Raw genomic sequence first — 15243 nt, 5'->3', positions numbered from 1 at the left:
GCTGAACTGGGACTAAAGTTGTCTCACTGCAACTGGTGGTCAATTCAGAAGTCCATCACTCCATATTTTTTAGAAATATGAAAAATCGTTTAACTTCATAAACTTCTGTATCTCCACAAGTCTTAATTGAAATGCGATTAAAATCAGCAGTCATTTTGCAGATATCAAGTGTTTCAAATTGTGTTCAGATCGGTCGAATGGTGAAACTGCAGTGATATTTAATATCTTGCTGCAATTTGTAATGTATGCACATTTTATCGCTCAATATTTCATTAAACATCACCAAAATATTTGAGAACATATCCTTATTATTATTATCCATAGTAATTAAAGAGGATTGCAAGCATTCTTCCAAGTTAACCATTTTTTGTAGAAATGTTTTCCATTAAACTCATTTTTTGAGCTTAATGGAGTCTCATTTGTTTCTGCTTGACAACCATATAGAACAATAAGACTTTAGTTTGACCACTGAGACAATTTTAAGTTCTCATTTAAGTTAACTGAGTTTTCTTTTAGATCTCACTGTTCCCACTGATTATTTAAGACAAATTTAAGATCTAGTGCAGAGAGACAAAAAAAAAAAAAAAAGAGAGAGAGCATTTTAAGATCTTCTTTAAGCTGTCAGGAGCTGAATTTAAGCGGTATGAGAAAATGGTCAAAGTTGAGCTCATTTATGTCTGGGAAACACAGGGTAGACAGGGTTGGTTCATTTTTGCCATTACAGGGTTGTAAACAGAAGAAAGACAATTTCACCCAAATACTGACCATTTCAATAGCTAACTATTTTGTTGTTCTGTCATTATCAATAACACTCCAATTTAGATCTTCTTAAAATATTGTTAAAAAAAATAAAATAAAGTCACTCAATAATCTTTCGTTTAGACAATTTATTCTGTCTAGGAATTCACAACAGCAACATAAAATATACACATTTACATCTCTCACAGGATATCACTTCCATCACTGCCATATATTATAATTTATGGATATTTACAAATATTACAATGCCACATATGGGGCTCTGCACATTATTTGGGTTTTAAAGGGCTTTTAAAGTACCAAAACCCTGATTTACATTTTATTTTCATGAATATCTGTGCAGTCCAACACCAGTGACTAGTTGATGTCAGTGGCAGCCGCAGCTTCCAGCCACCATGTCATTATACTGCTTCAGCACCACATTCTCGTCATCATCAAAGTAGAGTAGGTTGATGGAAAAGAGCTTATCAGGCACGCAGCACGGCGTCTCGATGCCTTTCATGAGCTTAAGGGCGTTGATGATGGACTGGACAGTGGCGTGGTTGGTCGGCCTCATGTTCTGACCCAGAGGGAAGGGGCAGGAGCCTTTGCAGTGGTACGCGTTGTAGCCCCGGGGAGACACGATCCAGCCAGACCAGCCGATCTCCTCGAAGTCGACGTAGAGGGGCAGACGCTGACAGGACGAGGACGTGCCTTCCTCCTCACTGTAGTCCAGAGAGCGGGCACTGCGGGAGGGTGGGCCGGACATGGGGGCCTGCGGCAGGCTGGAAATGGCAGCAGTGTCGTTTGGGTCTGGTGAAGGAAAGAAGAGGATTTTGTTACACACAGGAATTTATACAGTATGTTGTATGAGTCATAGCAGGTTCCCAGAATGCAAAGTTAAGCTATGTTGTGTGTTAAATGGTGTACGCACGTCCACTAAAGTGAAAGAACCATTTGGGGTCCTTAAAGCTGTGGCAGACAGTTTATTTTTGACATTGCTGGGCAAACGTTTTGTATTAACCTTTAAAACATCAGTGCTTGACAACCTGGGAATGAGATTCAATGATCTTTATTTTCATCATGGATTCATCTGCAGATTAGATCAGATTTTATAAACCCTTCATATGTTTTGTGTATTCATAATCATTATCATGTACAATATTCTGTTTAAATCATGCAATTTTATATTTTATTATTTGGTGCAATACACCTTTCTTTTACTTTGTTTCACTACCAGTACTACTTTTTTTAAATTTATACTTTACTTTTTTACTGAATTATCCTACTTCTATTGTTATTACAATAAGCACCATTTTTTAAAATTTACATTTACTTGTATTTTTACTATCACTGTCTCAATCAAATGACACTGAAGCTTAAGTCTCACCTGTACTTTCAATAGTAGTAGAGCGGCGTCCGTCATCAGTAAAGAGCACCAACATGGGCTGTTTGCTCTGGTGATGGTGGCGTCCTGAAGCAAAGCGGATCATCTTCATGTCCATCTGACTTCCTCCCAGAGTCTGAACCACCACGTGGAGCCCCAAGTTACTTCCTTCATCTACCATCCAGGAGCGGACCTTCAGGAAGAGGTTCACATTAAATGATTAGAACACATAATTTTGGCAGATATGTTCAGAATCCAACTACAGGCCATAAAGAGAGGAAGACACGTACTGCTTGTGTGATGGTGAACACCTCCCAGCCAGTGGAGTGGACTGGGATGAGTCGAGAAGACAGCAGCTTCTTCCCCTGTGTGTTGTTGTTTCTGCTGGTGTCCAGCAGCTGATAAACACTAACCTGAGTGAAACAGAAGAGATGAAGGATCAGGAAGGAGTTTTGTTGTTTGGATTTGCTGCATTTCATAACTAGTGAAACATAAATATGCTGAGAATATTAAATTTTAGCATACTTGAGTATACTTGCAGTTAGACTAATCATCAGTATACTTCAAGTATGTTGATGATTAGTTATGTTGAGTTTTGCTGTTTTGGAACAACTAATAACTTACATTTAAGTTGCAATTGTAGAAAAGCACAATTTTAAGTGTATCTTATACTTTTATGTGCTAAAGTGGAACAACTCATATATATATAATACACTTAAAGTACAAGACTGAGTATATACTTTATCACAGAAATTTAAGTTCACCTTGTTTGTGCTACGTTTTCAAAGTACATTGAAGTACAGCTTGAAATAAACATATTTGGAGTGCAATTTCTGTAAGCATACTTAAATACACTTCTATGAGGTGAAATTATAGTACACTTTAATAAAGCACACTAATAGTGTATTACAAATGACTTGAAAATATACTTTTCAAAAGGAAACGACTATTTATTTTCAGTACATTGAAACTGAAGTTGGCAACATCTATTTTGAAATACACTTTTAAAGCTACATTCAAAAAGTCAAAAAAGTACAAGTTTACTTAATACACTAAAGCATTCCACTTTTTTTCACCTGGAATTAAACTATTCAGTTATTTGAATTTAACTCTGGGATAGCTGGAATTTTGGATTTTGGATGAATTTTTATGAAGGTTTTCTGATCAAGAATCTGCTGATATCATTGTATTACAACTGTGCAATACATCAGCTTTTTTCATTATTAAAGACAAGTAAATTGAACCCCGTGCTTTAACCTATGAGGTTAAACCTATGAGGTTAAAGCACCGCCAGGGACAACTCGGCAATTCATGCTGTACAGCCAAAAACAAGAGCACAAAACTTGATTTCTTGACTTAAAATTGTCGTTGAGAGCCAGTTTTCATAAAAGCAAGTATGTCAGGCTGAATTTGTGGAAAATATTTCTAATATAATAGTACATCTAGAATATAGTATTTAATGCTACACACCTGGCAGAAATGGTGTCTGTGGAATGTCAGTGATGCCTGAGGTCTCAGCTTGAAGAGATGGAGCTCTGCGGTGAGAATCTTCTCAGTTCTGGCCACCGTGGACAGATTGAACCTGTACTCCACCTGCTCACTGCGCACTGCAACGGAAACCACATCATTAGACATCAGAAAATAGCTATATTTTAACTATAATCCGTTCCCTGCACAAACCAAAAGCACCAAATCTGCTCTTACATTTGTCAAAGAAGCTGCGCACAGTATTCCCCTCCAGCAGATTGGGGTCTTTGGTCACACCGTCCACATCAGCCACCGTGTTGTACAAGTCGAGCATGTACTGTGGCGGCTGCTTGTGTCCATGGATAGCAGGGGGGTCCTCCATCCCAAAAACCTCCAGAAGCCTCTTGATGGCAGCTGAACGGACCTCCTCTGACTCGTTCTCGGCGGTGAAGTGGTTCTCCAGGTAGTTGAGTGAAGGCCGTGCGGCTGTTGCGCACACCAACGTGGCGAGGCTGAGCACAAATATCAACATGTCTGAAGCTTGAGTAGATTCCTGCTTCATATGTGTGTCCTCGATCCACACAACCTGTCTTCAGCTTGGAGGTGAAGTGACTGCAGAGTCCTGGAAGCTCCACTTTTTATATCAAACGCTGCCGTTCACTCTTCAGGGCCCCCGAAGCCTCAGTAAACAGCAGTAAAGATGCTATTTGGTCGCAAATGTAAATCACCAATCAGCGAATGTAAAGGGAGACTAATGGCGGTGTTAACAAGGTGTGAAGATTTGATTCATCCCCATTGTCCCCACGTCTGGCAATAAAGCCTCAAATAAACTAAATCCAGCCTTTGAAACAGCTTTGTACTCATCCACGAGTGATTGCGCTGCTGTTGAATATGTTTTTCATCTCATTTATCATTTTATATGAGAAAAAATGTGAATAATATAAGCAGAATAGACTTGGAGCTGATCTCCCGAGGAAGTGCACTCACCGCAGGAGGTTAACTGCGCCTAAATGAATCCATTAAATTAGAATAATGGGGACAGTGTCTTAGGTGGAAACCAATTACTTCGATAAAAAGACGGGTGTCGGCGTCTACACGTCGCCAGATTTACATAACTGCTTATCCAGTTACAGCTGGATAATCAGCAAATTTGCTGTTGGATTTTTTTAGAAGAGCTCCAACAGGACCTCCTGCAAAGCTGATGTGGTGCTAAAAAGATTACCGTGCCATCATTTTCTCGGCATTTCTTCATATATTTTACAGCAGTTTGGTATCAAGCAATGGTATCAATTTTGGGTTTCTCGTTCCATTCACCACTTTGCATTAAGAAATACCCACAAATTAGATAATTGTAATTCATTCTGAGCACAAAAACACCAACATAACTCAATCTTGAAACTTTATTTTTCATTTATTTCTCAAAGCAAACTCACTTTATTCCTTGAAAACTTAGAAATGACTCCCTGTGCCATTTGGTTACTTTTATCTTTACGCGCAGGCGAAAACGCAGATTGGCCCTGAAAAAAGTTTGTTTCCCCCACTGTAATAAACACTTAAGAGATCAAAGTTTTTTCTACATGACACCTTGAAAGCAAGCCATAAAACCTTTTCTCCACTCTTCGGATGACAGAAAAAAACACAACAGTGTTGTTTCACACGTTCATATCAAAATAAGGAGCTATTAACTGCACGTGTGTTTTTTCAAAGGGACATTTGAAAAATTGTTTTTTTTTTTTCTTTTCATGTGCTCCTTCAAAGCTTCATTTTGACTGAGACTGATTCAAATTTACTTCACAATTTATTGATCTGCAGTTTGTAAAGACAAAGTCTAAAAGACAATTAGTCATGTCTGCAAATACTGTCTCTTATTTCTTCTTTTCTCTTCATGTAGGGGAGACCAGGTCATCTTGTCACACTTTTTGCTTCCACTTTAATTTCTTGATCTCAGAACATCACAGTCACTCATTTCCTAAACTAAATTAATAAAAGATTGTGCACAAATGTATAATCTTTTGATTTTTACTTTAAAGCTACTACAAGAAGTTTTTAACTGTTAATAAAAAACAGTCTCCGTTTATTACTGATCCTCTGTATGATCTATATGAGTAAACAAGAACATCAGCTAGAATACCGAGTATTTCTACAAAGTCATTCTTAATGCTGTTACCGACTCAGATTCTCTTTGAAATCAAATGAAACAAGCCTGTGTTTACATTGTCCCAGGCAAAGTTATAATAGGTAGTTTGTTGGCAAGTTAAAAAGAAGCAGGAGATTTTTATTTAGTTACGTTTGTTTTTGATATTATGCTTTGTGTTTATTACACTACCACATTTGTCCAAAGGTGCCTCCAAAATCTGCAAAAGATGAACATTTCTTGCAGTAGCTTTAAATTAAGTAATACATCATTGTGCACAAATGTGTAATCTTTAGATTTTTAGTTTTCATGTTAATGTAGTCTTACACAGGGTAAATTGCTATATATTTTGTCAACAAATAAGAGCATGTATAAAAACAGGCTTATTATTTAGGCAGATGTTTTGTATATTATCAATATTATCCAGATTTACCTGTCTCACTGCTCTTTTCATTATGTCAGATGGTGTGCTGCCATTGTTGGTCTTTCATTTTTTTAATTTCAAACCATTTTCACAGCTTCCCATTTGTGCTTCCTTCTTTCTGTTTGCATATCCCTACAAAAATATATTTTATTATTAAAAACCTTCTTAACAATTAAAGGCTTATCATGTACTCCCCTGTGTATTTGAGTCCAAATTATATAAAATAATTGATCTTTTTCTGTGACAACATGCCCCACTCTCCCCTTATTATTTTAATGAGATTTATAGAATAATTTAAAAGAGGGCAACACACACTTTTTGCTCTGTATTAGAATGTCTGTCGTGTCATTTAAAGTTTAGTTTCATGGTCGTGTACCTGTGATACCTTTCCAAAAGACTTAGGTTTTACTTGCAGTTTGGGAAAAATGTATTATACCGTGCTCCAATGACAAGTCTTCAGAGTTTGCTGTATTAAATTTATTTACAAAATTATCATTTTTACATATATTACATATAATACAATAATACTTTAGGGTAGCAAATTCATAAACAGTTTTGATGGGTCAACAATGTGTCAGTGTCAGTCAATGCTCCTGAGAGGGGATTGGAAGTAGTTTTCCAGTAGGGGGCGCAGTCTTCAGTTCTGGCAGAGGCAGGAAGTGATGGAGAGGACAGTGCGCATCTGTCCATGCTGGTTAAGGAAGCTGTGGCTCTCATAGCCCTGAGGAACGCAAGAGCTTGACTGTTTTTCAGACCATAAGTGGCAGATTTCTGGATCAGATGGACTCCTGCGATGGAAAAAATGAACGAAAAAAAAAACCCCATTAAATTAAATGTGTGCCCTACATCAAATACCCATTTAATATGCTGTGTGTTTCACCCAAAATGTACACTTACACAGAAAAATTTCAATTAAATTTAGATTACAGTATCTAACCTACTGCTACACTTTATTATGTAATGTTGTTTTACATTGTATCAATTAGCTGTCTGTCCAGTTTTGGAACTTTTTTAATTGTCAATTTCAACCAGGATAACTCCTGCATAAACTTTTTGATAAAGGTAACATGTTTCTAATAAAGATCTGCTGATAAAAATGTTTTGCAACTATGCAAGCTTTAACCAATTTAATCTCCACTCACAATTAACAGTGTCACTGCACCCTTTATATTGTGGTAGTTTCAAGGGTGAATTTGTACTAAAACATAAAAGTAGAATTTATTTGGGCAGAAGATCTAAATTGAGTCCTGAATGAAACTTGGTTTAAGATTTTCTTGCACTGTTGAAACTGTTGCTCTAATACCACAAGGTCGACTAATTCAAACCTCGTACCATCTGGTGTTAACACTGCCATGAGGTGGGAGGAACAGCGTAGTTTTTTACATATGCAAGTACACAAGAAAATGAAAATGATTTTTTTTTCTTCTTTTTTTCTTTTTAGAAGTATTTATGATGAATGATGATGGTACTATGATTCTGATTAAGAATATACTGATTTAAGGGTATTACAACTGTGCAACACATCAGGCTTTTGCATTATGAAGGCAAGTAAAATACAAAATGTTTTTTATTTTTGTTTACTTTTCAGCCTTGTCTGTGTTGTTTCAATTTTGCTACATGAAGGACTTTTGGCTGCATGTGTGTAAGAAAGGTGCTACATGAATAAGCTGATTTGAGTGTCTAAAATAAGGCACCATACATGTACAATATTTGCATTTGACAGAATGGTGCAACCATAAAATCAATTTCACTTAATGTTAACACCACAGCCTCAGTGAAGTGTGGGGAAAGGTTGATGTAGAATATTTATGTTTTACTGTCAAACAGTGTGGAAAAATACTATTTTAATGATTTTAAGCCACTCCAGGGCAAATAAAAAGGGGGAACTGTATGGCAATGGATTCACTGAATTCAAAAATCACTATTTTGGTATTTGTTTGTGCAGCAATTTCCTCCTTCAGCCAAAAAAAGTTTAACAATATGATGAAGGAACTATAAGGCAAATTTAAGAGGGTGAACCTCACATTCTTGTCATTTATTTAATAGAAACTGAAATTAGTGTTAGAAGTCTGTCACAGTCAAATTAAAGCAGAAGGTATCAGAGGGACACATGCTGAGTGCAGAAAGTGTTAGAGCTCACAGGCAATTGTTATGAGTGGGGCAGAGGAGGTGTGTGTGTGTGTGTGTGGCAGCTGTGTTCATACGTACCTGAGAAGGCATCGGTTTCCTGTTGTGCAGCCTCCCAAACATCTGCCCACATCTATTTCCTGTCAAGAATTAGCAACACAGAGAGAAAGAGAGGGCAATCAGCTCACAGCTGCTCGCAAATATTGACCCGCTTGAGTCGGGGGCAGCTGCTGTTTAGCATCTTAACTGCTTTGATTCGACACCTGTGGGGGCCATTTGTGTTTGAGCTGTGCTCGCACCTTTGGTGCTGAGTTAAGACTCAGCAGACGACCAGCTGTGTCCAAGAATTCAGCTTAAATCGTATCTCAAAGCTACTACAAGGAACTTTCAAGGCCCCTGTGGACCAAAGTGGTAGCGCTTCCGCTCTACAGACCATAAAATACAACACCAAAAATAAAATTATCCACATGAAATTCTCCTTCTGCTCTCCTTTTTAACTGGCTAATGTATGATTCACTATAACTTTGGCTGAGAAAATGTAAACACAGGCTTGTTTTATCTGATTTCATGGAGAATCCAACCCAGTGGCAGCCATTAAGTATCACTATATAGAAATAGCCAAGCTTCTTGCTGATAGTTCTCGTACTTAACCAGTCAAAAACTCCTTGTAGTAGCTTTCACAACTCAAATCTAATACATTATTTTTCACATAAAGTTTGATGTTAAAATCACAGATAATTACATTGATATTTAGGATGGTTGTGGATGAACTTTGAACCTTGTTGAGAGACATAAAGTTTCAGTGAGAATAATGAGTCTAAATCCTCATGTTCTGGCCAATAAAACAGTTTAAATCAGGTTTTAATTGTGTTTTCCTGAATAAAAAATGAGCTGGGACACTCAGATCTGCCAGTCTATAATGTGTATTGCTCCAGGCTGCACATGAATGAGCATGCAACTCTGGAGTCCTTCACACCAGGACGTGCGGTGCCAGCCGGTGGCCAGTCAGTGGATTAGCTTGATTAAGTGCCGTCTTCCACACATGTGTCTGATGAATAAAGATACTTCATTACTGTCTGGCACCCACTCCCATTTCCTCTCAACTTCATCACAAAAGAGAGTGTGAAACTGGCATCACAAATGAATCACTGTTCAAGTGTTAAGTTTGCCATGCTAAGAAGAAATGAAGCCTATTTTGAAAGGCCCGATTCAAAGACAAAGTTAGATTCAAGAGTTTGGATTCCAGTTTTTATTGATAGTTTGGAGATTACACCTACTTTAAGTTTCTCCTCTTTGACTCCATCTTCGTGGTGGACTATTTCATAGTAATACTCCACATACGGGACCCGATAGCAGCTCTCCTTCAGCTCACAGGCCGTCACCGTCTGGATGAGGTCAGCTTTGTTGGGGGTTTCCACCAAGGCTGAGTCAAACTTAGTGGGAACGCAGGAGAACCCCTCTGCGAAGGATTGAAAGAAAAGAGGATTATAATCCGTGATCCAAATGTAAACAAACTGAACTTTAAAACACAGGATTAGCTTTGGGATTACTCTCAAATTCACTGACGTGTATTTTAGTACACTAGATCAGTGGTTTCCAAACAGGGGTCTGGGAGCAACAGGAAGAATAAACTATTTTAAGATGTATTATGATCCATGTTTTGGAAGTTGGAACAAGGAAATAAGTAAGACTGGCTGTTCTGATGGATTGTAAAAAGTCATCCTAATTTAATTATTGATTGACTATGAAGACTTTATCATCTTCAAACCTGAAAAATGCTCAGGGAGGGATTCCTTCAGACACAATCCCCACAAATTGTGGTGGTCCTTGACATGAAAAAACAGACAACAACTTCATAGGTTTTTATGCTGCTGTTAAATAATTGTGTGAGAATTGTGCACTACATCAAATGCTTCAGTTATATGTACATTTAGCTAGAATCTTGAAATTGTAGAAAAGTAAGGATTAGGGCTTTATATTTATCAATACAGAGAATGTAGGTGAATCCAGTGCTAACAATGCAGTGCCTCCAGTAGATATCAACATAACCAAAGTTTATGTTCTCATAATGTTTTACTAAATAAAGTAACACTGTGGGACTGTAGCCTTTTTAAAAGGGTAGATTTAAAGGCTTCTTGCATTGTTGAAACTGTCCAAATACAACAGAGTTGACTAACCATTTAATTCACCTAGAGATGAGCAGTGCTCCATTTAAATGTATTTAAAATACAAATTTAAATGCTTTTGATTATTTTTTTCACTTGTATTTTGATGGGGAGAAAAAATAAGATATAATTTGTACCAAAATGCTTTAAGAGCTTGTATTTGTGTACTTGAAATATTAAAAATACACTATTTAATGTGTCATTTTGGAGGCCAGTTTGAAGACATTGATGTCTTTGACATAATATCACAATGTTTTGTTTTTTTCAGTTTTTCTTTTGTTTTTTCAGTTTTTAATGTTTCAAACTAAAATTCTTACATGTTGGTACTTTATTGGACCCATACTGGGGCTGCTAAATGCCTAAAATGTGATCATATTTGTTTATGTATTTTTGTAATTTCAAATTACAAATTAGCCTTCTTGTATTAAATACATTTTCCATACCACTGGTTTGTATTTTATCTGGATACATTTGTTGAGCAAGTATTTGTAATTTGAAACACTTTGAGGTACTTTTTGATTTCCATCTCTCTGTTCATTAACTGCATATTTTTGCAATCTGAGTTTTGTTTTTTTTGTAATTGATCGCTGTTCAGTTGAGCCCCTCTTCCTGTTTTTTTTTACTACAGGTACACACACACCTGGTGAACCCTTGGACCTGGAGCATCCTCCCACGTCGATGACCGTCTCATACGGTGTCTCAGAGTAGTAAGTCCTCAGTGCGGGGACTCGGATGCACTGGGTCAGTTTGACCTCACAGTGACACTCCTCGATCACCTCCACCTCCCGGGGCCCCTCGAACAGCAGCACCCGCTCCACGCGCATCCCTGTCGGCTCACACACCTGGTTCATCCCGCAGGAGGGCAGCTGGTTCAGCGGCTCCGGGCTCTCTGCTGCTGCAGGTCCGCGGCTCCTCATCTATTATAAAGGCAAGAGACATTATAGACATGTCCAAACATGTTTCTCCGGGCTTCACTGTGAGTGGTGCAAATTATTTGGACACAGGTGTTTTTCTTGTAAAATATAATTAAGTTTTACTGTTTAGTTTAGGCAGAGTTGCCACCTAAAACGTGTTAATCTTGCAAAAAATGTGACTAATGACACAAAACTACTTAATTATATATCTTTATTTCCAACTATAGGAGTAATTGCCCAACTTTACAAATAATCATACAGTCACAGCGCCCCCGTGTGGCCAGATGTGGAAGCTTCTCTTACTTTTTTGCTCCTGAGAAATTCCAGCATTGAGGAATGTTTGGAGTATTCCTGCTGTCCTGCTTCTTGTGATGAAGGTCTAGATGTCCCCCCACAGTGAGACCTGCACATCCCCACGTCCACACTGACAGGACTGCCAGATATGTCTGTGGACAGACAGAGAGACATACAAACAAAATCAATTTGATGCCAGACAGTCAGGGAATTATTACTACAGTGATTATTATTTTTGTTTTTATTCATCTCAGTTGCTTTTAAATTACTCAACCCGTTTTGACAAATCACATTTTTGATTTATTTTTAAAATTTTATTTAACTACTGGCTCTATCCTTGAAGTGCACCTGGTTTTTCAACACTAGCCGACTTTTCAACTCAGCACTCGTCATGTTTTCTTCATACTATTCGCTATTTTAATACTAAACATACTTTTATTGGTGGAGGAACGGCTTCACTGAACATGTGATGTAAATGTGGTGCTTTACCTTGTCCAATGTAGACAAAGTGGCTCTGTCTCTTGCAGCACACTCTCTGTGTGAACAGGTTTCTGTGATCTATGTGTTTGCTCAGCACTCCGGTCACTAGAAAAACAACAACAAACATCAGTCAGTTAACACTGTTAGAATTTTTCTTGATGAAAGGGGAGTTAAGTCAAGTCAATTTTTGATATAGCCTAAAATCACAATTTGTCCCATGCAGGTGCCTTTATAATGAGTACAGTGAACTTTAGACTAAGACTTATAATGTCCTCTGAGAGGCAATTTGTAGTACAGCACAGAACAAATAGACATATTTAAAAGCACATCAGACAAAAACAACAATAGTCTAAGATCATCTCTAGCAGCCAAGTACAACACCCTCTGTCCACCCTTGATTCATGTAAGGAAAAACTTCCCCAAAACATAAAAAAATTGGAAGAAACTTCATGAAGAGCCACAGAGGAGGGAGTTCTCTCCCAGGGTGGACAGACATGCAACAGTGGTCGCATGTGCAGAGCAACAAAATCACATCAAGAATAAATTTTGATGAGAACATTTCTGATTCATGCAGATTATAAAATGCAGATGGAGAATATGAATCCAGGAGGACCCTGAGCCACACAACCTCCTCACCCCCATGGAGAACATACTCTAGTAAGCTTATATTTTCTTTGAGAATGATTCTTTGAGAACCATTGTATTTTCTAAAATGAGCAGATTCAGATCTATTTATCCACATACAGAGGTGGGCTCAAACACATAAAAAGTATCTTGTTACAAAAAACAAATACTTTCTCATCAAACATCAAAATTAAAGCAAAATACTGGTATGGAAAATATTTAATGAAAATATTAGTAATTTGTCATTTGAAAATACAAAAGTAAATTCTATAAAAAAAAAAAAAAAACATGTCTAAATACGGGTCTGACTTGAAAGGACAAATAGGCCTAGGTAAGAATTTTAGTTTAAAACATTCAACTTAACTAAAATCATCAATAATATGTGAAAAATAATAATTTTGACATCATGTCAATGATGTTTTTGTCATCAAACTGGCCTCCATTAGTTTAGGAGGCTGTGCTCAGTATTAGAATAAAGTGGCACATGAAATAGTGTAAAATGTGAAAAATGAGCTTGTAAGTAATTTGATACAAACTAACAGCTTTTTCTGCCCTGCAAACTTACAGAATACTCTAATGAAACACATATTGTATATAGATTTAATTGAAATACTGCCAATCTCTGTCTACATACAAGTCAAACATAAGACACAATAGTGCAGGAGTCGAGTGTATTCAATGTCATTTGTTCATGAAAGGCATTAGTTAGCAGTTATTTAGGCACAGGCAGGTATATGAACATTTAGAAATAGCTGTCTGTGAAAACAAATCAGTTTCAGTTACCTTGTTTTAAGAGAATATTTGTCTCATGCTCCACTATGTTCATCTGTAAATATTACTTTTAGATCGGCATGGAAAAAAAAAAACTTTCTGCACAGTTAAAATAATGCATGTAAATATAACTCATACACACAGTTCCCAGTATCACACCTTCTACAACTCATGCTTCCAGGCAAACCGCAAAGGATATCTGAGCAGATTGATGTCAGTCCAGTGAGTGAAAAGCTGTGTCTATACAGTAGAATATAACAGAGCAAACAGTACTTACAGGTCAGGTGGAGGGCACACAAGAGGAGAAGGAATGGTCGGGGTACATCCATGGCTTTACTCCCAATCTGCTCCTCAGCTGCCAGATCCTGAGTGTCCCTCTGCTCACCGATCCCTCTGATATTTATACGAGATCAAGCTTCAGCCCCAAATGTGACTTGAAAACCAGCTCTCAGAGTGGTGTGGAGTCAAAAAAAAAAAGTGAGAGCTAATCTAATTTCCATGAGTTCTTACAATCAGGGGCCACTTCAAAGGGAATCACTGCAGCTTTTCTGTTTCTGCTGCGAGGGGCCCGCTGGCTCGAGTGTATCGACAGGCCCGAGCTCACCCTAATGAAGTGCTTAAGTAGCCTTGAGCCATTAAAGCGTCGCTCATTCAAAGGCATTAATCATCTTTTATCTCAGGGGGAAGGTGTTTAGCACCTCCAACTTAAAACAAAACCCGGCCCAAACACATAAACAGGATCAGCGTGGGGGCCTGAGAGCCTCCCCTCCAGAAAACTCCAGCACCTTTGTGTTTATTCAACATGATGCCAAATGGTCAGACCCCTCAGAACTGCCCTTCAAACCTCAGCTTCTTTACAGAGGAGAGAGGACAAGAATAATAAAAACTTTATTATGTTTTCGAACATGTCAAACCCTGTTTATATATAATATTTCTGAGGTAAAGTTGAAACTTAATGGATTTACAAAGATTTACAGGCAAAAGGCCCAGAATACACCTCATGTACAGGTGAAATCTTAATACTTTTGGTCCTTCTCTCAGCCTAAGCATCCTCATTTTAATCACAGGAAAAAATAAGATTAATCTATTTTACAAAGCTGGTATTTTACTGGTATATTAATCAGGTATTAGTCCTTCTTTGAAGTGTTGATGTGATCCCCTCATTTTCTCTGGGATCAACGGATCATCGTTCAGAGAGCCGTCAGCACCCAGACACCTTGATTAAGGTGACGCCTACAACAGTTTCAATTGTTGATTCCTTTCATGAAGATGCAACAAATCTTATTGAAACTCTGTCATAATCCTGGTAAAACACAGATTAGTTGTTAATTCCTTGATTTAATTATGTGGATCATGAGATATGTTGTTAAAAAACTCTGTAAATTTCTATAAAGACCAATTTGTTGGAGGGAGGGGGGGTTATAATGACTGTATTACTTCAACTGTGTTGTTTTTTGTTTTGTAAATTGTGAAATAGATTTATTTCTGTTGAATCCTAAGAATTTACTAATTTCATCAGGGGTCAGAGGCTATTAAATTTGACTCTCACAATCAGAAACAGACTTAGTGAGTTTGATTTCATAACTCAAATTAAATTAAATTCTGTGCTGTTTAAAAAAAATCTCACAATAGGCTGCATTGGTAGCTGTTCTGGAGGTTTTGGTTGATCACATGATGTTCCTCAGTAGATAATTTTGCCCAGTTGTCACAAGATTGTG

The 15243-nt window shown here is 37.5% G+C and overlaps 2 protein-coding genes across 2 annotated transcripts; both read right to left on the bottom strand.

The window, feature by feature from the left end:
* Positions 1 to 872: 872 nt before the first annotated feature.
* admp (anti-dorsalizing morphogenic protein) lies at positions 873 to 4218 on the bottom strand. Its single transcript, XM_084732217.1, has 5 exons — positions 3830 to 4218; positions 3596 to 3732; positions 2416 to 2538; positions 2129 to 2318; positions 873 to 1551 (listed from the first exon to the last, which is right to left on the bottom strand). The coding sequence occupies exons 1-5, from the start codon at positions 4152 to 4154 to the stop codon at positions 1127 to 1129; spliced, it is 1200 nt and encodes a 399-aa protein (XP_084588343.1). The 5' UTR covers positions 4155 to 4218; the 3' UTR covers positions 873 to 1126.
* Positions 4219 to 6749: 2531 nt separating this feature from the next.
* On the bottom strand, positions 6750 to 14128 carry pnhd (pinhead). The gene is made up of 7 exons (XM_084732169.1): positions 13803 to 14128; positions 12140 to 12235; positions 11660 to 11802; positions 11083 to 11359; positions 9555 to 9736; positions 8359 to 8417; positions 6750 to 6938 (listed from the first exon to the last, which is right to left on the bottom strand). Exons 1-7 carry the CDS (start codon positions 13852 to 13854, stop codon positions 6788 to 6790), a joined length of 960 nt encoding a protein of 319 aa, XP_084588295.1. The 5' UTR covers positions 13855 to 14128; the 3' UTR covers positions 6750 to 6787.
* Between the last annotated feature and the right edge of the window lie 1115 nt (positions 14129 to 15243).

Source organism: Lutjanus erythropterus, chromosome 12, assembly GCF_056507025.1.
Source record: "Lutjanus erythropterus isolate fLutEry1 chromosome 12, fLutEry1.hap2, whole genome shotgun sequence".
Lineage (NCBI taxonomy): Eukaryota > Metazoa > Chordata > Actinopteri > Lutjaniformes > Lutjanidae > Lutjanus > Lutjanus erythropterus.
The sequence above is the reverse complement of the archived record's forward strand: the minus strand, read 5'-3'. Positions and strand labels throughout refer to the sequence as shown.

Coding starts and splice junctions, on each gene's coding strand:
- pnhd (XM_084732169.1), bottom strand. CDS start 13,854: ATGGATGTACCCCGACCATTCCTTCTCCTCTTGTGTGCCCTCCACCTG. Junction 12,236..13,802: donor GTGTGCCCTCCACCTGACCT/GTAAGTACTGTT, acceptor TTGTTTTTCTAG/TGACCGGAGTGCTGAGCAAA. Junction 11,360..11,659: donor AATTTCTCAGGAGCAAAAAA/GTAAGAGAAGCT, acceptor CCTTTATAATAG/ATGAGGAGCCGCGGACCTGC.
- admp (XM_084732217.1), bottom strand. CDS start 4,154: ATGAAGCAGGAATCTACTCAAGCTTCAGACATGTTGATATTTGTGCTC. Junction 3,733..3,829: donor GCGCAGCTTCTTTGACAAAT/GTAAGAGCAGAT, acceptor TTTCCGTTGCAG/TGCGCAGTGAGCAGGTGGAG. Junction 1,552..2,128: donor TACTACTATTGAAAGTACAG/GTGAGACTTAAG, acceptor TTCCTTCACCAG/ACCCAAACGACACTGCTGCC.